This window comes from Pleurodeles waltl, chromosome 7 (assembly GCF_031143425.1).
Source record: "Pleurodeles waltl isolate 20211129_DDA chromosome 7, aPleWal1.hap1.20221129, whole genome shotgun sequence".
Lineage (NCBI taxonomy): Eukaryota > Metazoa > Chordata > Amphibia > Caudata > Salamandridae > Pleurodeles > Pleurodeles waltl.
Genome location: NC_090446.1, coordinates 703311418 through 703332739, shown reverse-complemented (window position 1 = coordinate 703332739; position 21322 = coordinate 703311418). Strand labels below are relative to the sequence as shown.

General features: G+C 46.1%; 1 protein-coding gene across 4 annotated transcripts in view; it reads right to left on the bottom strand.

Moving 5' to 3' along the window:
* Positions 1-21322, bottom strand: part of AFF4 (ALF transcription elongation factor 4) — a 902368-nt gene that overhangs the window by 237550 nt on the left and 643496 nt on the right. For all 4 annotated transcript variants that reach the window (XM_069244725.1, XM_069244727.1, XM_069244726.1 and 1 more), the window contains 2 exons: positions 20835-20904; positions 13394-13530 (listed from right to left, as the gene is read on the bottom strand). In XM_069244725.1, coding sequence (XP_069100826.1) covers positions 13394-13530; positions 20835-20904 — 207 coding nt within the window. The remainder of the gene's footprint in view (positions 1-13393; positions 13531-20834; positions 20905-21322) is intronic.

Here is a 21322-nt window from a genome sequence, read left to right as displayed (position 1 = left end):
ATAGGAATCCGATTTGCATAGTTTCAAGTCTTATTTTGAAGTAGATTGTGTCTTCAGCATCTATGTGTGAACCTTTCCTATTTTGCGGTGTAATATTCTTGTTCTTGGTTTTCTTGCTTTCTGAGTACTGACATTGATTTTTGAGGCAGCTCTACTCTAGATTACCAAATTCTAGGTCTGCAGGAGCCATGCCGCTAGACTCAATGTGTTTGGTTATGGATGAAGTACATTTATCTTTTTTATGGAGAGCAGGTCTTATAACACTGGCAGCCTGTGCCACCTCCATTAGACCAGGGTACCAAGTCTGTCCTGCCCACTGTGGAGCTATGAGTATGATTGTCATCTGTGATCGCTTGCATTTGATGATTTCTCTTGAGAGCAGTGGTATCAGGGGAAAAGAGTAAGCAAATTTCCCTGAACAGTTCATTGATGGGAGCAGGGGTGGTGGGTTGTCAGGAGAGAATCGGGGCCAGTCGTCCACTATCCTGCATCTATATGCCCCACAAGCCCCCTCAAAATGCAGGCAAGTCCCTTACCCGCTGCCACAGCCTAGTGTGGGAGCATCAGAGTCCTCGCCTGGTGAAGCTGGCAGAGCATTGTCCATCCAGGCAGTGATTTGGCTGTGCGGGCTGCTGCACTAACAGATAAGGCTCACCTCTGAGCTCAGCACTGGGAGTCTGCAGCACTTATCAATCATGACGTGAACCCACAGCTCAGACCGTAATAACACCCTCGGCCACATGAGTGCTTTGGGTGCTCTGTGACCAGTAAGCTGTATTGACGCATGCACAGCCGCCGTGCAGAAGACCCAGTGTTTTCCCAAACAGGACACGTGATGAGCGGGCAGCTTGAGACCTAAGCCTGAATCTGTCCTGTAACCTTTGCTTAAAGAAGGCGAGCCATAAGAGACCAAGGAGGTGAGCGCATTACCGCCCTATCACGGCCCAGATACAGTAAGCGCACCAGCGCTGGGGGACTGCAAGGATTGGGTCATGCACTAGGGGTTGGTCAGACAGTGGAGCCTGTTCTGGCACTGGCCACCACTTGGAGGTTGATTGAGAAGCTGCCTTCGGTGACGGTGAGCTGCTGGTCACCCAAAGGGGAGACTTGCCTTGATGCTTTGTGGGAGCTGAAGCCACCAGCAAGGGTGTGGTGGCCAACAGACTGATACTGAACCTTATGACACTGTCCTAGCTTTACCTGTATGATTAGGAAGAAGGGGACTGCTCCAAGGCCACCACTGATGTATAGCCCAATGAAAGAGTAAGGGATGCCATCTAAATACTCAATTTAGGGTGTTGCAGGGTGTGCCTGGTGGTTGCCAATGGGCTGATCAATTTTTAAGGTGACTACATCATTGTTATAACCACTTCCGCTGGGATGTGGGCATAACCCTTACCTTAGTGGCCTAATTCCTTCTGAAAAGATGGAGGAATGTAAAAAGTTGTGCCTAGTTCAGCTTGTCCACCCTAGGGGTGGGAGTGGCATGAAGTGAGCACACCTCCAATGAGGCTAAATTTCTCACCTGTTCTGCTGCCAAAAGTGGCGTCAGGACAGAGGGTCGGCCATCTCCCCCAGCTGGAGAGACTTGGGACGCATTACAAAGGCAGCTGGGCCTTTGAAGCTTCCCGACTTTGAATCCATCCTGCCTGGGTGAGGTGTTAACATCCCCACCGAGTCCAGGTTTTTGTCTCTGGCCCTCAAGGTTGCAAGGTTTCAGTCTTGGCCTAACAGATTCTCCACCCCGGGAGCTCCCAGCACTGGAGTAAGATGATCGGCTGCCACGATCTGTTTGATCAGTCAGTGTGGACAGCAGCCTTTGGGGCAAGCCCACATCGAAAGCCTCCACCCACTCAGAACACAATAGTGGCTTTGCTGGCGGCTTCCCCCGCTGGTGTATTCTATCGGACAGCTGGAAAGCACCCTTGAAAAACATACTGGGATGTTTGATAGAGTACTGCAGGCCAGCAAAACTGGGCTATAGCGAGCAGACTACATCAAGCTTGTGGAAAGCGTGGACAAGGCAGAGTCTTTCTTGACTACAATAGGGTTCTCCCTGATGGCAATGCAGCATTAACCAAAACTACTACAGACTACAGCCCCCAGGACCGAGAGGAACCACCTACCAGTGCAGGAGTGACCAGCAGGCGGCCCTCATCCTAGCCCAGTTGGTGGCTGGCCCGAGAAGCCCTCCTGGGCCCCCCGGATCCCTCCATTGCTTTCAATAACAAACCTGTTGTGTACTTTGCACACTGCACCCAGCCGCCCCTGTGCCGCTGATGGTGTGTTTTTTGTGTCCTCCCCCCCCGTGCTCTACAAAACCCTCCTGGTCTGCTCCCCAAGGACGCAGGTACTTACCTGCTGGCAGACTGGAACTGGAGCACCCATGTTCTCCATAGGCACCTATGTGTTTTAGGCCCTCCTTTGACCTCTGCACCTGACGGGCCCTGTGTTGCTGGTGCTTTGGGGTTAACTTGAACCCCCAACGGTGGGCTGCCTATGCCCAGTAGACTGTACTTGTAAGTGCTTTACTTACCTGAGAAACTAACCAATACTTACCTCCCCCAGGAACTGTTGATTTTTGCAGTGTCCACTTTCAAAATAGCTTATTGCCATTTTTGCCAAAACTGTGTAAATTACTGTTTGAATTCAAAGTTCCATACTTACCTGTGGGAAGTACCTTAACAATGTATGTACTTACCTAAATTCTGAATCTTGTGGTTCTGAAATAAATTAAGAAAATATTTTTTTTCTATATAAAAACCTATTGGCCTGTAGGTCTTTGAGTGTGTGTTCTCATTTATTGCCTGTGTGTGTACAACAAATGCTTAACACTACCCAAGAGCAACTATTTTCACACAATGTCCCTGTGATAGTGTTGCAACTCAGTCTACGATGCACTTTATGCTCTATTTTGGGGCTATTTTCTTCGGCCCATTTAAAACGCATGCACTTTACTTCTCATATGCATGACAATCCGCTGCCACACCCGAAGTTTGCCATATTGTTTCATTAGGGTCGCGTTAAAATGACGTAAGTGATACGGCGCTGGGGCTTGAATGTTTAGACTGTTAATATATTATGTTTAAGATAAATGTTGTAAGTAATTTTAGAATGTGTCTTACTGTTTTTTTTTGTGTAAATTGCTAGGGTGGATGTTATACCTTTTTTCTTATTATCTTTTCATAAGGCCTATATAGTCTGAGACATTGATAATTGTTTTTAACGTTTGGAGATGACACATTTTTATTATTTATATGGTGGGCCAAACAAAGTTTTACAACGATGACAAATGTTCTGTGTCGGCTTAGTTTTTATGGGTGAAATGTAACACATTTAATGTCAAAGTGACCTGCTCCTATTTTGACTGTTATATATATATATATATATATATATATATATATATATATATATATAAAATGTCACTTACCCAGTACATCTGTTCGTGGCATGAGACACTGCAGATTCACATGCTGTGCACATCCCGCCATCTAGTGTTGGGCTCGGAGTGTTACAAGTTGTTTTTCTTTGAAGAAGTCTTTTTTCAAGGCACAAGATAGAGGGACTCCTCCCCCTTTCGGCTCCATTGCGCATGGGCGTTGATTCCATCTTAGACTGTTTTCCCCGCAGAGGGTGAGGTAGGAGTTGTGTATATAGTAATAGTGCCCATGCAAAGGAGTAAATATGTATGTACATAATGTGTTTAAAAGTGATATATTTACAAATTTACAAATGTACAAGTCTAATTTTTGTCAACTTAAAACGGATACAGGCTCCCGGGGAGGGCGCATGTGAATCTGCAGCATCTCATGCCATGAACAGATGTACACTGGGTAAGTGACATTTTCCGTTCAATGGCATGTGTAGCTGCAGATCCACATGCTGTGCATAGACTAGTAAGAAGTTATCTCCCCAAAAGCGGTGGTTTAGCCTGTAGGAGTTGAAGTTGTTTGAAATAAAGTCCGTAATACTGCTTGTCCTACTGTGGCTTGCTGTGTTGTTAACACATCCACGCAGTAATGCTTGGTAAATGTATGAGGCGTAGACCATGTGGCTGCCTTACAGATTTCAGTCATTGGTATGTTTCCTAGAAAGGCCATGGTAGCACCTTTCTTTCTAGTTGAGTGTGCCTTTGGTGTAATAGGCAGTTCTCTTTTTGCTTTTATATAACAGGTTTGAATACATTTAACTATCCATCTGGCAATGCCTTGTTTGGATATTGGATTCCCTGTATGAGGTTTTTGGAAAGCAACAAACAATTGTTTTGCGAATTTGTTTTGTTCTATCTATGTAGTACATTAGTGCCCTTTTAATGTCTAATTTATGTAATGCTCTCTCAGCTACCGAATCTGGTTCTGGAAAGAATACTGGGAGTTCCACTGTTTGATTTAAGTGGAACGGTGATATGACCTTAGGTAAGAATTTAGGATTTGTTCGTAGAACTACTTTATGTTTATGTATCTGAATAAAGGGTTCTTGTATAGTAAATGCTTGTATTTCACTTACTCTTCTGAGAGATGTGATAGCTATCAGAAATGCTACTTTCCATGTTAAGTACTGTATCTCACATGTGTGCATGGGTTCAAAAGGTGGACCCATAAGTCGTGTTAAGACAATGTTGAGGTTCCACGAAGGAACTGGTGGTGTTCTTGGTGGGATAATTATTTTCAGACCCTGTAAGGAAATGCCTCCTTGGCATGGTTACCCCCTGACTTTGTTGATGCTAAGGTTTGATTTGAAAGTGTGCTGAGGCCTTCTAACCAGGACCCAGCACCAGTGTTCTTTCCCTAACCTGTACTTTTGTTTCCACAATTGGCACACCCTGGCATCCAGGTAAGTCCCTTGTAATTGGTACCCCTGGTACCAAGGGCCCTGATGCCAGGGAAGGTCTGTAAGGGCTGCAGCACATCTTATGCCACCCTGGGGACCCCTCACTCAGCACAGACACACTGCTTGCCAGCTTGTGTGTGCTGGTGAGGCCAAAACGAGTAAGTCGACATGGCGCACCCCTCAGGGTGCCATGCCAACCTCACACTGCCTATGCAGTATAGATAAGTCACCCCTCTAGCAGGCCTTACAGCCCTAAGGCAGGGTGCACTATACCATAGGTGAGGGCACCAGTGCATGAGCACTGTGCCCCTACAGTGTAAGCAAAACCTTAGACATTGTAAGTGCAGGGTAGCCATAACAGTTTATGGTCTGTCAAACACGAACTTCACAGCACCATAATGGTTACACTGAAAACTGGGAAGTTTGGTATCAAACTTCTCAGCACAATAAATGCACACTGATGCAGGTGTACATTTTATTGTAACATACACCCCAGAGGGCACCTTAGAGGGGCCCCCTGAAACCTTAACCAACAACCCGTGTAGGCTGACTGGTTTTAGCAGCCTGCCACACTAGAGAGATGTTGCTGGCCACATGGGGAGAGTGCCTTTGTCACTCTGTGGCTAGTAACAAAGCATGTAATGGGCGGAGGTGCTTCACACCTCCCCCTGCAGGAACTGTAACACCTGGCGGTGAGCCTCAAAGGCTCACCCCCTTTGTTACAGCACCACAGGGCACTCCAGCTAGTGGAGTTGCCCGCCCCCTCCGGCCACGGCCCCACTTTTGGTGGCAAGGCCGGAGGAGATAATGAGAAAAACAAGTAGGAGTCACTGGCCAGTCAGGACAGCCCCTAAGGTGTCCTGAGCTGAGGTGACTAACTTTTAGAAATCCTCCATCTTGCAGATGGAGGATTCGCCCAATAGGGATAGGAATATGCCCCCCTCCCCTTGGGAGGAGGCACAAAGAGGGTGTACCCACCCTCAGGGCTAGTAGCCATTGGCTTCAAACCCCCCAGACCTAAACACGCCCTTAAATGTAGTATTTAAGGGCTCCCCAGAACCTAGGAACTTAAGATTCCTGCACCCTAAGAAGAAGAGGACTGCTAAGCTGAAAAACCCTGCAGAGAAGACGGAGACACCAACTGCTTTGGCCCCAGCTCTACCGGCCTGTCTCCCCCCCTTCTAAAGACACTGCTCCAGCGACGCTTTCCCCAGGGACCAGCGACCTCTGAATCCTCAGAGGACTGCCCTGCTCTAGAAGGACCAAGAACTCCCGAGGACAGCGGCCCTGTTCACCAAAGACTGCAAGTTTGAAACAAAGCAGCATCTTTGAAACAACTTGCGTTTCCCGCCGGAAGCGTGAGACTTGCTTCTCTGCACCCGACGCCCCCTGCTCGACTTGTGGAGAACAATCACTTCAGGAGGACTCCCCGGCGACTGCGAGACCGTGAGTAGCCAGAGTTGCCCCCCCGAACCCCCACAGCGACGCTTGCAGAGGGAATCCCGAGGATCCCCCTGACCGCGACTGCCTGCTCCTCAGATCCAGACGCCTGGTAAAGACTCTGCACCCGCAGCCCCCAGGACCTGAAGGATCCGAACTCCAGTGCAGGAGTGACACCCAGGAGGCCCTCTCCCTTGCCCAGGTGGTGGCTACCCAGAGGAGCACCCCCCTTGCCTGCCTGCATCGCTGAAGAGACCCCTTGGTCTCCCATTGATTTCAATTACAAACCCGACGCTTGTTTGCACACTGCACCCGCCGGCCCCCGCGCTGCTGAGGGTGTACTTTCTGTGTGGACCTGTGTCCCACCCGGTGCCCTACAAAACCCCCCTGGTCTGCCCTCCGAAGACGCAGGCACTTACCTGCTGGCAGACTAGAACCGGGGCACCCCCTTCTCCATTGAAGCCTATTTGTTTTGGGCACCACTTTGACCTCTGCACCTGACCGGCCCTGAGCTGCTGGTGTGGTAACTTTGGGGTTGCTCTGAACCCCCAACGGTGGGCTCCCTTGGACCCAAACTTAAACCCCGTAGGTGGTTTACTTACCTGCAAAAACTAACAAATACTTACCTCCCCCAGGAACTGTTGAAAATTGCACAGTGTCTAGTTTTAAAATAGCTATATGTGATTTATGTGAAAACTGTGTATGCTATTTTGATTATTCAAAGTTCCTAAAATACCTACCTGCAATACCTTTCATTTGAAGTATTACATGTAAAATTTGAACCTGTGGTTCTTAAAATAAACTAAGAAAAGATATTTTTCTATACAAAAAACAATTGGCCTGGAATTGTCTTTGAGTGTGTGTTCCTCATTTATTGCTTGTGTATGTACAACAAATGCTTAACACTACTCCTTTAATAAGCCTACTGCTCGACCACACTACCACAAAATAGAGCATTAGAATTATCTCTTTTTGCCACTATCGTACCTCTAAGGGGAACCCTTGGACTCTGTGCATACTATTTCTTACTTTGAAATAGTGCATACAGAGCCAACTTCCTACAGACCCTCCATAAATGCTTTTATGACTGGGATCCTGAAAAATGAAGTTGAGTGCGTAATTTGCAGATAAGCTGAAATTGCGGTGAGATGTATTTTAATGGATGAAAAAGCTAACTTTGACTTTTGTAAGTGTAGTAGGTAGCTTATGATGTCTTTAGCAGATGCGTGTAATGGTTGAATTTGATTATTATGGCAGTAATAAACAAATCTTTTCCACTTATTTGCATAGCAATGTCTTGTGGTTGGTTTTCTAGCTTGTTTTATGACCTCCATGCATTCCTGTGTAAGTTCTAGATGTCCGAATTCTAAGACTTCAGGAGCCAAATTGCTAGATTCAGTGATGCTGGATTTGGGTGTCTGATCTGTTGTTTGTGTTGAGTTAACAGATCTGGTCTGTTTGGCAGTTTGACATGTGGCACTACTGAAAGGTCTAGTAGTGTTGTGTACCAAGGTTGTCTTGCCCAAGTTGGTGCTATTAGTATGAGTTTGAGTTTGTTTTGACTCAATTTGTTTACTAGATATGGAAGGAGTGGGAGAGGGGGAAAAGCGTATGCAAATATCCCTGACCAACTCATCCATAACGCATTGCCCTGAGAGTGAGCCTGTGGGTACCTGGATGCGAAGTTTTGGCATTTTGTGTTTTTTGTTGCAAATCGGTCTATTTGCAGTGTTCCCCACCTTTGGAAGTAAGTCTTTAGTATTTGGGGATGAATTTCCCATTTGTGGATCTGTTGGTGATCCCGAGAGAGATTGTCTGCTAACTGGTTTTGAATTCCAGGTATGAACTGCGCTATTAGGCGAATGTGGTTGTGAATCGCCCAATGCCATATTTTCTGTGCCAAAAGACACAAATGTGTTGAGTGTGTTCCTCCCTGTTTGTTTAGATAATACATTGTTGTCATATTGTCTGTTTTGACAAGAATGTGTTTGTGGGTTATTATAGGTTGAAATGCTTTCAGCGCTAGAAATACTGCTAGTAGTTCTAAGTGATTTATGTGAAGCTGTCTCTGCTGAGTGTCCCATTGTCCTCCTTGGATGCTGTGTTGGTTGAGGTGTGCTCCCCACCCTATCATGGAGGCATCTGTAGTTATTACGTATTGAGGCACTGGGTCTTGAAAAGGCCGCCCTTGGTTTAAATTTATATTGTTCCACCATTGAAGCGAGGTGTATGTTTGGCGGTCTATCAACACTAGATCTAGAAGTTGACCCTGTGCTTGTGACCTTTGTGATGCTAGGCACTGTTGTAAGGGCCGCATGTGCAATCTTGCGTTTGGGACAATGGCTATGCATGAGGACATCATGCCTAGGAGTTTCATGACTATTTTGACTTGTATTCTTTGGTTTGGATACATGACCTGTATTACATTGTGAAATGCTTGTACTCTTCTAGACTTGGAGCGGCAATCGCTTTTGCTGTGTCGATTGTTGCCCCTAAGTATTGCTGTGTTTGACACGGCTGAAGGTGTGACTTTGTGTAGTTGATTGAGAAACCTAGTTTGTGTAGGGTTTCTATGACGTACTTTGTGTGTTGTAAACACCGTTCTAGTGTGTTGGTTTTGATTAACGAATCGTCTAGGTATGGGAACACATGTATTTGCTGCCTTCTGATATGCGCAGATACTACTGCCAGGCATTTTGTAAAATCTCTTGGAGCAGTTGTTATTCCGAATGGCAACACCTTGAATTGGTAATGTACCCCTTGGAATACAAATCTTAGGTACTTTCTGTGTGAAGGATGTATTGGTATATGGAAATATGCATCCTTTAGGTCTAGTGTTGTCATGTAGTCTTGTTGTTTGAGCAGTGGGATTACGTCTTGTAATGTCACCATGTGAAAGTGGTCTGATTTGATGTAGGTATTTAATGTTCTGAGATCTAATATAGGTCTCAGTGTTTTGTCCTTTTTGGGTATGAGAAAGTACAGAGAATAAACTCCTGTTCCTTTCTGTTGAATTGGTACTAATTCTATTGCTCCTTTTTGTAGCAATGCTTGGACCTCTAGTCCTAGAAGATCCATGTGTTGTTTTGACATATTGTGTGTTTTCGGTGGAACGTTTGGAGGGAATCTGAGAAATTCTATGCAATAATCATGCTGTATAATTGCCAGTATCCAAGTGTCTGTTGTTATCTCCTCCCAATGTTTGTAAAAATTGCTTAGTCTCCCCCACAGGTGTTATGTGTTGGGGATTTGTGACTTGGAAGTCACTGCTTGTTTTGAGGAGCTTTGGAACGTCCCTCTATTCTTTTGGAATTGCCCCCCTCTAGATTGTCCCCGAAAACTTCCCCGCTGATACTGACTTTGATAAGTGGGCCTTGTTTGTGAGGTTGTGGGTTCTGTAGCTTGTACTCGAAACCCCCCTCTAAACCGTGTTTTGCGAAATGTGCCTCTGCTCTGTGGGGAGTAGAGTGCGCCCATGGCTTTGGCCGTATCAGTGTCTTTTATACGTTTTTCTATAGCAGTGTCCTCCTCCGGCCCAAACAACTGCTGTCCATTATAAGGCATATTCAGCATGGCTTGTTGTATTTCCGGCTTGAATCCTGACGTACGCAACCATGCGTGTCTCCTTATTGTTACTGCAGTATTTACTGTCCTCGCAGCTGTATCTGCTGCATCCATTGCAGACCGTATCTGATTATTTGAGATACGTTTGTCCTTCCTCCACCACCTGTTGTGCCCTTTTCTGGAACTCTTTGGGTAAGTGTTCTATGAAATGCTGCATTTCGTCCCAATGAGCCCTATCATATCTTGACAGAAGTGCTTGTGAGTTGGCAATGCGCCATTGGTTTGCTGCTTGTGCTGCAACCCTTTTCCCTGCAGCGTCAAATTTGCGACTCTCCTTGTCTGGAGGTGGTGCGTCTCCCGAGGTGTGAGAGTTTGCTGTCTTGCGAGCTGCCCCTACTACCAGTCTGGTGTTAATTGCTGCGTGATATACACACGGTCTGTAGGCGGTGGCTTGTACTTTTTCCTCCACCCTTGGAGTTATGGCCCTGCCCTTCACAGGCTCCTGAAACACCTGTTTGGAGTGTTTTAGCATTCCAGGTAGCATAGGTAAGCTCTGGTATTGGCTATGAGTGGAGGATAGTGTATTAAACAAAAAGTCATCCTCAATCGGTTCTGCATGCAAGGTGACATGAAAAGCCGCTGCCCTTGAAACCACCTGCGTTTAGGATGTACGGTCCTCAGGTGGGGACGGTCTCGCTGGGTAACAGTCTGGGCTGTTATCCGATACTGGCGCATCATAAAGGTCCCATGCGTCTGGATCGTCCTGACTCATTGCAGTATGCGTTGGGGATTGCATCAGTGGTGGAGTGACTACCGGTGATGTGTGCATTGATGGTGGTGGAGATGGTGGTGGAGTTGTCTGTCTTGCCACCTTTGCCTGTGGCTGCTTGTCCTTTTCTTGAAAGGCAAGTCTTCTTTTCATCTTAATTGGGGGAAGAGTGCTTATCTTCCCTGTGTCCTTTTGAATGTGGAGCCTCCTTTGAGTGTAGTCTGGCTCCATTGATTCTAGTTCTTGTCCGAACTTATGTCCTTGCATTTGGGAGGACAATTCCTGTTCCTCTGTGTAGGAACCTGATTTCAGTTCCGAGGCTGGATGTTTCGGAATGGAAACCTTGTCGGTAGCCTTTTTCGGCTCCGACAACACTTTCTTTATTTTCGGCGTCGTGATCTCTCGGTGCCGACCCATTTCGGTGCCGCTGTCTCGTTGCCGAACTTGCTCAGAGCCGCAGACTCGGGCTCGTGATTGCTGTGTGCCGGTATCTCGACCGGAGTCGGATGACTTCGACACAAGCGTGACCTTTTTCGGTGCCGATGATCGGTCACCTATTTTACGGGTTAAGCCATGGCCTGTTGGCGGTGGCGTCCCCTGGGCTTTTGTGGTCTTCTCGTGAGTTTTATGTTTCGACGTCTTACTCACGGTTTTAGGCGTTTCTTCAGGATCGAGCTCGTCCGAGTCCGACTCCTGGATGGAGAAGCTTTCCTCTTCCTCCTCCAAATGCCTTTGTCCTGTCGGCGCTGACGCCATTTGCAGTCTTCTCGCTCTCGGTCTCTTAATGTCTTCCTCGACCGAAACGCTCGACAGGCTTCACAAGTATCTTCTTTGTGTTCTGGAGACAAACACAAGTTACAGACCAGGTGCAGATCTGTACACGGATACTTGTTGTGACATTTTGGGCAGAAGCGGAATGGGGTCTGTTCCATCAGCCTTGAAGAGACACGTGGCCGGGCCGACCAGGCCCCGACGGGGGATCGAAAAAACCCCAAAGGGCCACGGGAGCTCTTCAAAAGTCGGTGTCGATCTGTAGTAACTAACCCGATACCGAACGCAAACAATGCAGTCGATTTTTTCCGAGATTCTAACTAACTTTCCGAACCGAAACACGGAGCAAAAAGGAACACGTCCGAACCCGATGGCGGAAAAAAAACATTCTAAGATGGAGTCGACGCCCATGCGCAATGGAGCCGAAAGGGGAGGAGTCCCTCGATCTGATGACTCGAAAGACTTCTTCAAAGAAAAACAACTTGTAACACTCCGAGCCCAACACTAGATGGCGGGATGTGCAAAGCATGTGTATCTGCAGCTACACATGCCATCGAACATATATATATATATATATATATATATTTTTTTTTTTTTTTAAGGTGGGTGTGGGGGGGGGGAAGAGAGGGGGAAACACTCTTTAGCCAGTCGGCTATTAAATATTTGGATGGCTCATACCTTTGATCATTATGCATAAAATGTCTGCCTTTAATCATGTTCAGCTTCGTGTTCATTTAAAAAAAGTTTATGAATATGTTGATGTCTTTTCGTACTTTCATGGTCTAACCTGGACTGAATAAAGTTATTGACTAAAAAAACGAACTTTCTCCTGGACCAGAAATTGATTGAGTATACCATGTGTAGTAATACTGAATAAAATACAACTAACTGCAATACTTACAAATAACATGACCAAGTAGGCCTGGGCTCCAGGAAGTAGAGTGCTACCAATCTGCAAAGCGCTTCAATGCTTGTCAAGGGTAGTAAGCTCTAAACAAATCTACAGTACAATCTTTCTCTCCTTCACATCATCCATAATATTTCAATGTGGAGTCTTCATGATCAAATCACCCTGCTTTTGCTCCATTCTTAAAAAAGACAGAACATCCCCTCTTCACAGGTCACTTAACAGAGATGTAAGTAATGATGTTTGCGGTTCGTACTTAGCAACGCGTCCTGGTGAGTACATTGCTAAATGCACTCAGGCATTTTAAACGGAGTTCAAACCACCTCAGCTCACCTCTTCTTAATTAATTGTATTACTTTCAACTGAAAGCAGAATCCAAGTTGAAGTTTGCTTTTCCGGTAGAAAGACAAAGGGGGTCATTATGACCTTGGCGTGCGGCCGCACTCACGCAGCCCCCATTATGACATTCCCGCTGGGCCGGCGGGAACAAACCAAGTTTGCGCACGCCGGCCCAGCGGGGATGAGGCCGCAACATAGGAGCCGGCTCCTAATGGAGCCGGCGGTGTTGCGGCCGTGCAACGGGTGCAGTTGCACCCGTCGCGCTTTTCACTGTCTGCTATGCAGAGAGTGAAAAGCTGGCCGGGTCCCTGTTAGGGGGCCCCTGCACTGCCCATGCCAGTGGCATGGGCAGTGCAGGGGCCCCAGGACACCCCTTACCGCCAGCCTCTTCCTGGCGGTGCAAACCGCCAGAAACAGGCTGGCGGATTATCACTGCCGGGCTAAAACGGCAGGAAACCGCAGGCCCCGGCGGTGCAACCGCTGCGCGTCCGCCGCGGTCATAATAGGGCTGGAAGCACCGCCAGCCTGTTGGCGGTGCTTCTGTCCTTTTAGCCCTGGCGGTCTCGGACCGCCATGGTCAAAATGACCCCCAAACTCTTTTACGATGAAATGCAGTACATGGACTAAACAGATTATAAAATGTACTTGCATGCCAAAAGCTTGATTTAGATTGCCTGGTTAAATGTAATGCACATTTAAAACATTCAACAAGTTAAAAATCTGGCATTTTATGTTGCACTTTTCATTTTTTAAAGTAGCAAAACAAAACTTACTTGATTAATTCCACAGTTTCAGAATACATAGGGAACGGGGACTTGGATTCCTGAGAACTTTCTTCCAAAGCATTCCCACATTCAATGAATGAAACCACAGCATCCAAGTAGTAAACCGCTTTCTCAAACCTATCAGACTAAAGTGAAAGAAAATTACCAGATAGAAAGGGGGAATATACAAAAATGAAAACTTGGAGGGTTTTATTTTAATTTTTAAACAAGCCAGCATGTGGTGTGATAGTCCCCAAGTTGCTGTCCCACTCCATTACCCTAACAAAAATCAGTATGTTGCTCTGTCCAGCTAGTATACCAAACAGACATAATGAATGTTAAAATCATATACATATATAGAGACACACACACTAAGATTGTTTATTTTATTTTAGACTTTCACTTCATAGTGACTATTTACTGCAAAACAAAATTAAGTAATACTTAATTTTGTGACAAGCAGCAGAGCAAATCATAAAACACCACAATATCACCCTTAGGTTAAGTAGTCATGACAGGATAAGACAGTTTCCAAAAGCTGGAAACTACAAAGAAACTTAAGCCAACTGTGAACTGTTGAGGAGGTCTGCAAAGTCGTTGGCTAACCCTGGAAGTTACTCCACCAACAGATAGATTCTGGAGTTGAGAGTACACCCCCCCCACCCCCAAACGGTCTGAGCTCGCTGATAAGAGTGAGTGCCTCCCATTTACTGTATCTAATACATAGTTGTCATGTTGTTTGTCCAGATGAGGACTACTTTGCCCCCAATTTGGCGAAGGGAGGCCTTGATGCACAAACAACACTGTGAGAGATGTGTCCGTTGTGATGGTAATCTCAGGAACTTCATCAAGAAAGGCCGCCTGGCAACAAATTGTTGGTGTTTCACCACTCCAGAGAGTTATGTGTACAACAGCTCATCAACACTAGATCGCCCCAATGATGTCCTGCCTAAGACTACTGATGCATCAAACATTCTTACAGCTAACATGTGTAACCTGGTGTGGGGAATTAAGGCAATGCAGGAGGCCATCGTCCCAAGGAGGCTCAAGGTGTTGACGGTGTGGCATGTCACTGCTTTGTGGGTGCTGTTCTTTTAGGAGAGCCGCCCTTACCTCTACCTTTGGAGCTGCTACCATGGTATGTCCCTCGGAAATAGACCCTTGCTGAGTGTGGGCTGCTGAGCCTGGTGATGTGGGAAGGATGTAGAGGGATCTGTGGGGAGACCTTTGAGCTGCCTTGGTAGGTTAACCAGTGAAAGAACCCTGTCGGGGTTGCAGAACAAGTTATCTGGGCATTCCCAAGGGCCACTTGGTAGGAGGAAGCGCTGAGGCCAGATTATCTTTGATCCAGCAGCACAGCTCTGAATGCGGCCTAACTCTCAGGTGAATGCAGGGCTGATTTGAGAGCTGCTGTGGTAGCACCCCACCCCAAGACATGAGGCATATGGGGACGAGCTGGAAGAATGCAGACTGCTTCCCAAGGGGTGCCTTGCACTGACTGGGCTCACTGAGAAAGGCCATATGATCATGGTCAGTCGGGACAAGGAATGGAGGCCTCAAACTGCACCCACCTGCTTTCCAATGATGTCAGAGTTATGTCCTGAGGGATAGCAGGGCCTAGACTATTGCAAGGCGCATTCAGCATCAGGCTGCACGGGAGCAGGCTTGCTTCCTGGACAGTGCGGTCCGGGCATGGAGGACTAATTACCCACATGCTGGAGGCACTTCAAGGTCCAGTGAGCTGCTGTTCTACTGGGGTGAAATTCTACATGCATCCCCTCCCCCCCTTCCCCATCCACTCAACAGCTCAATGTGGGGGCAAAGAGGGACCTGGTCCTATCCCCACCTAATGGACACCTCTGAACTGGGCTGCTGCCTCTCTGGCTGTTGTTGGTGGCACTATTTTTCCACTCCTTGCTGTGTGGCATCGCTTCAGTGACTTGCACATTGAGGTGCAGATCTCACTGTAATGGGCAAATCAAAAGGTCGCCAATTCTAACTCCATTTTGGCTTTCGTTGTGTCCCGTGGGTGTATGATGCTGGGCCGGTGGTGTCTGATGCAGCCGGTCTGTCCTAGGTGGCATGGCTGATTTGAGGACCTTGCTGGTGGCAATGCAACAAAGCCTCAAATGAAACAAACTCCATGAGCACCAGAATGGACATTACTACTCTGAAGATGGAGGAACATGACCGTCAACTACGGGAGGCTAAGCAGCACATCTCAAAGGTTGAGCACATCGTGTCTTCCTAGGGCGACACCCTTCTTAACATGGAGAAAGTCCTCAAGGTGATAGCAGTGAAGAATGAGGATCTGAAGGTGCACTCATGCTGCAATTATATCCGCATTTTAGGAGTGGCAGATTCTACCAACACAAGCGATTTAGAGAGGTATGTTGATAACATGTTAGTAGCCCTCTTTGGAGCAGACTCCTTCTCTCGACTTTCATTGTCGAGGGTGCCCATAGAGCAGTGGCTGCTCGACATCCACCAGAAGCCCCAGCACACACGATCGCTGCTGCCTCTTAAATTTCTGTGATCGCAATGCTGCTCTTTGAATGGCTTGAGAGAAATGGACCTTGAGCTTCGATGGCAACGACCTCTCACCATTCCCATACTTTACGGCGGTGGCCCAGGAGGTGCGCCCCAAGTTCATTCAAATCAAACAAAAGCTTCAACAGGCTGCTATCCTTTACCATTTGTGTTACCCAACTCGACTTTGGATCACATTTCAAGGTGAAGCAACATTTCATTAGCACCCCTCAATATCAGAAATCTTACTTAAATTTCCTGCCTGTGACTCCAGAGGGATACATGCTGCTGTTTTATCCTGAGCTGCTTTCCCCATCGACTAGAATGGGTTAGAATTTGTGTGAGTAAACTGTGACATGATCAAATATCTTGAGGCTCTAGTATGGACCGGCCTTGCATCTTAGTAGTTCCTCCTGCACCATAAGTCTTCTTTGCATATCCTTCTTAATGCATTATCTTCAACAGGTAGGGTTTTGTTAATTTTCCACTAACACCCTCAGCACAACTAGGATGAGCCTCACTGGCTGTACACCCTGCAGGTTACTCCTCAGTTTTGGTTTACTTTTTTTTTTTTTTTTGCATAAGCTATTGGGTGAGCTGCTTTACATCCACTTGTCTTAGGGTGTGTGGGATAGGTGGGGGTGTTGTCTTGACTGGATTGGGACATCAGTGTGAGAGGATTACGTTCAGTCTTCCACCTTTGCGTCCTACAGCCCATCTACCATCAATCTGACCTGAATGTCAAAAGAAGCTCCTACCTCTCCACACATACTGTATAACTATTACCCAGAATGTTCATGGTCCAAGCAACCCTCGCAACTGCAGGTATATACCATCCTACCTAGACAGACATGGGATTCACATAGCCCTTTTGCAGGTAACCCACCTGACTGTGCACAACCATCATTTGCTGTGAAAAGGGCATCCTATAGCGTGTTTTGCTCCTACTCCTAATATGCAAGGTGTAAGGTAATTCTTGTGCAGGGCGGGTGATCGGGGTAAGTGTGATCATGTGAGGGAAGCTACTCTCGCACACGATTAATGTAGTTAACTGCTATAGGCCAAATGCAAGGACCAAGCTTTTTTTCACTACTGTTTGTCTTGACCACTCACACGTATCACCTAGTTAATACAGCATTGCCTCATACCATCACCATATTATGAGGGACCAGTATCTTTTGGACACAATGCTTGCTCTCCACCCTCTCACTAGAGAAAGTACTTTTTATTCAGAGGAGCATTGGAACTGGTCCCAGATGCCTACTAAGCAGTTTACCTGGGGTGGGCCCATGGACATGTGAGATTAAACCCCTTGCACAAACATTCTCTAACCATTTCTGCTCTTGATTACAATGCCCATCCCCACACAAAAGGCCCTTAGTGCTAACTGCACTTCTCCCTACTTGTACTGTTGGACCACCAGTTTAAGGAGGAACTTAGATAGGACTTCTGAGTACTGAAATGATGGGACTGTACTGCTGGTCTGCACAGTCTGGAGGCCTTCTGGGTCACCGTTATAGAGGTGTGCCTCACCAACAGTTTAGGGGGTTAGGGTGTAGGTAAGATGCCCTCTCTAAGGAATCATCTATACAGGCTGGAGAAAGACCTTATGAATTTAGAAGCACAGCAAGCCGCAGGATCATTTACTAGCACAACAATTGAAATCTGTGCCGTCGGAATATCACAACATGGCCGCTAGGGAAAGCCTCTTCCGTGACAAGCATGTCACTGCATGGGCCTATGGGGAGGGTGAGCGTCTGGGGAAAACTAGCTAGTATGATCAAGCGCTGTTGGGCTTCTAATGATGGATTAGGCTTTCCAGGGAGTAGGATCAGAAGTATATTGACACCCGCAGCATACCGCAGACTTTATTGGATTTGCATCTCCCAGCAGAGCGAGCCTGTTAGGTGGGTTCTTACCTGGAGACTGTAGCCCTGGGATGGTTAAGTGATAATCAGCACACATTACTCAAACAGAATACCTCCATTGATTAGGTCTTTGAGGTGATACAACAGTTACAGGCTAGTAAGGCACCAGGGTCTGATGGGCTACCTGCTGAATACCCTTAACTGGGATGTTAAAGTATTAGCTGAATTACTTGCTACCCTTCTGACCCTCTTCAAGATATTTCTGGCCCACCCGTATCAGTTCGGATTCATACCAGGACGATCTACCGCCTATAATTTGCAAACATTGTTCACAGTTGACCTTGACGAGGCAACGGTCTTTTTAGATGGTACTAAAGCCTTTGCTTCTCTCGAAGGGGACCATCTGAAAGCCATTCTCTGAAGGATGGGATTCCTATATACATTTCTGTCCTGGATAACAAGTGAGCTCCCGGCTGCCATACTGGGTCAACAGTATCATGACTACGCACTGCCCTAACCCAGTTGACACATTTTATTTCTCTATACGCGGATGACAGTACATTATTTCTCAGGGACCCACATCAGAGTATACATGTTATATTAATGTTATATTGAGAGAGTTCATTGGATTTGTGGGTTGTTGGGCATTCAAATCAACTAGGAGAATTTGCAGCTCTTCCCCTCTCACGCAGGCCACAAAACCTTTCACCCCAGACTTTCCATTACAGTAGTGCAGTACAGCTCAAGTACGTGGGTATAGTAATATCCCGTGACAGTGAGGAGATACTTAGTCCTAACGATGGAACTGCACTTACTACATTCACTGATTAAATTACCCACTAGATCTCTCTCCCATTGTCACTTGAAGGGCCTATTGCATTAAGGAGATGGTGCTCCTGCCTATGCCGCTGTACCTTTCTAAACATCTGTATCCCTTCAACTCAAAATTTCTTTTGTGCACTGACAACACAGTTGATTTGGTTAGCCTATATGGGAAGAAGCCTGTATACAACAGGACACCCTCACATTACCATTTCAGGAGGGGGGCTTTCAAGATCCAGATATGGAGCTTTAGTATCTGTGCGAACAAGTTCATCAAGCTGTCCATTGGTACCGTCCCACTCCGTTCCTTCCCCATTTGGCTGTTGAACAAGGATATAAGGCACAGATATCTCCTGCTTCCCTCAAGGGCACCCCTTTATGGAAGATTTCAGGTGCCTTTTCTACAGTGAAGTGCACAACAGGTGCATGGTAGAGACTATGCTGCAAATATTCTCCACAGATCCCTCTAGGCTATCATTCGCTGCTGCTGGTCTCACATGAATCCCCCTGTAGACTCCAGCAAAAAAGACGGCGCTTCAGTCACTGGAGATATCTGTATTGTGAAGGCCTTTTTATAATACAAGCTGATTAAACAGTAGATGAGCTAGTCTCTCCCATGGTTGTAGTCACATACATCTGTTAGAAATGCAAACATAAGGTGGCTGTAGTTGATTTCTCTGCTGAACCTCATACCTTTGTCATACTACATAAGATGCTTCATGCCACTAGTACTAAACATGTGATATCCTCAATTTATCGTTCTGCACAGGTAGAATTTCCAGGCTATCGGTGAGAGGCACAGCAACACTGGGAAACCTCACTGATAGGCAGTGGTGCTACTGCTGTGCACAGACAAGGCAGATATCATTCAGTAGTAGACTCAATTATTTATTACAAGTTCCTTCAGAGGCCATACAACACTCCTGTCAAACTGCATAAATTCGGACTCAAACAAGACTACTGATGCACAGATGTGTGATGGTTGGCTCAGATTTCTTCCGTTTGGCTTAGTCTTGTGGGGTGGTACAATCCTATTGGCAGGAGGTTCGAGCCGCCCGCTCCATTATGATAGAGAAAGAGCTACCGGTGACTCCTCTCATTGTTTTCCTTGGGTACGTAAACGACTTGGATGCTACTTACAGGCGATACATGGCGCTGGCCTTACTGCTTTCTAAGAGACATGTTGCCTGTCACTGGGGGAGAAGACAGGCGCCTCCTAGTTCATGGACTGGACTACGGACTGAATATACTGTAATAAACAGTTAACCCTGTATGTCAGACTCCTACCCCAACCCCTACACAGTCCCCTTTCCTCTTCACGGGCGAGGGGTATACGTCTACCTCTACATATCTACCTTTTAGCGCAAGCACTTGATCCAGCTCAGAATGCAGCATCTCATGACACATGACCTCACAGTGCAGTCTAGAATTACATTTGCAGGAATGTGCCTTTTGCCATTATGACTGCTGAATTTGTAAATGCCACCGTCTTGAATTATAGCCTCCTTGTGACTGTTAAACCCTTGCTACATCTGCTGTTGCTGCATGTGTGTATAGTGGTTTGGGAGGTAGAAACATTCCACAGGGCATATCGCTGTATGTGGAACAAGGAGGGGAGACAAAACAATGTGTTATGCATATTTTGAATTTGTGGAGCAACCGTTGTTGTTCTCATTTTTATTAAATAAAATTAAAAGAAGAGATTTGCTCTCCAAATAGAAGAAATGAAAATAATTTAGAGAGCATCCACTACAGTGTAGTATAGATATCTTTTCAGCACTATGGGCATCCTACCAAGCTGACAAATGTGGCTCGGACAGAGATCATTACAGCTAGGGCTGTAATAGAGCTGGATGACGGGCAGAAGCATCTTATAGAAGGTAGATGTATATGTGTTGCTACAGGCTTACATAGAGCGCTGTAGTTTTCAAGTTAACAAAACACAAGTATTAACAATATTAAACTTTTCTCAAACAAAATGACCCAGCTGCAATTAGAGAGACCTGAATTCTTACATCATAATTCAGCTCAAAATTTCATAGCACTAACCAACCCCCAAACCCTTACTGTGAATGTTCTTTCTGTTGAGAGCACACACAAGCATTGCTCAATCGCAGTAGGCCAATAATGTCTTGGAATTAAGTTCAGATATAAATCGAAGGAAATCATGGATTATATGAAGAAAGATTCAACAAAAGTTGAGATTATCAAACATAATGATGGCCCCATACCAATGCATCTGCGTTGTGCTTCAGCTTTTTTGCTTCTTGCAGGTAATGATCTGCCGAATAACTGCTGCTGCTGCAAAAAAATAAATAAAAATAAATTAGAAATATTATAAATGCTAAGACAGTAAAAGAAAATAGAAATCAAGGTTGTACGCAGCCATAACTCAGATAAAAATCATGAACTCCCACTAACTAACATTAGGAAGTTGGCTCTTTATAGAATATACCAAAAAGAGATATGCTGTGTAAAGAGTCTAGGTATCCCCTTAGAAGTAGACAGGGCTTTTCTTAAAAATCCCAAGAGCTCGAACTGTAGTAGGATGGTCGAGCAGCTTAGGCTAATTAAAGGGGAGTGTTAGACATTTGATGCATACACACACTATAAAAGGAAATGGACACCAATTTACAAAAACAACATGTTTTTAAATATATTGAAAATGTCACTTACCCAGTGTACATCTGTTCGTGGCATCAGTCGCTGGAGATTCACA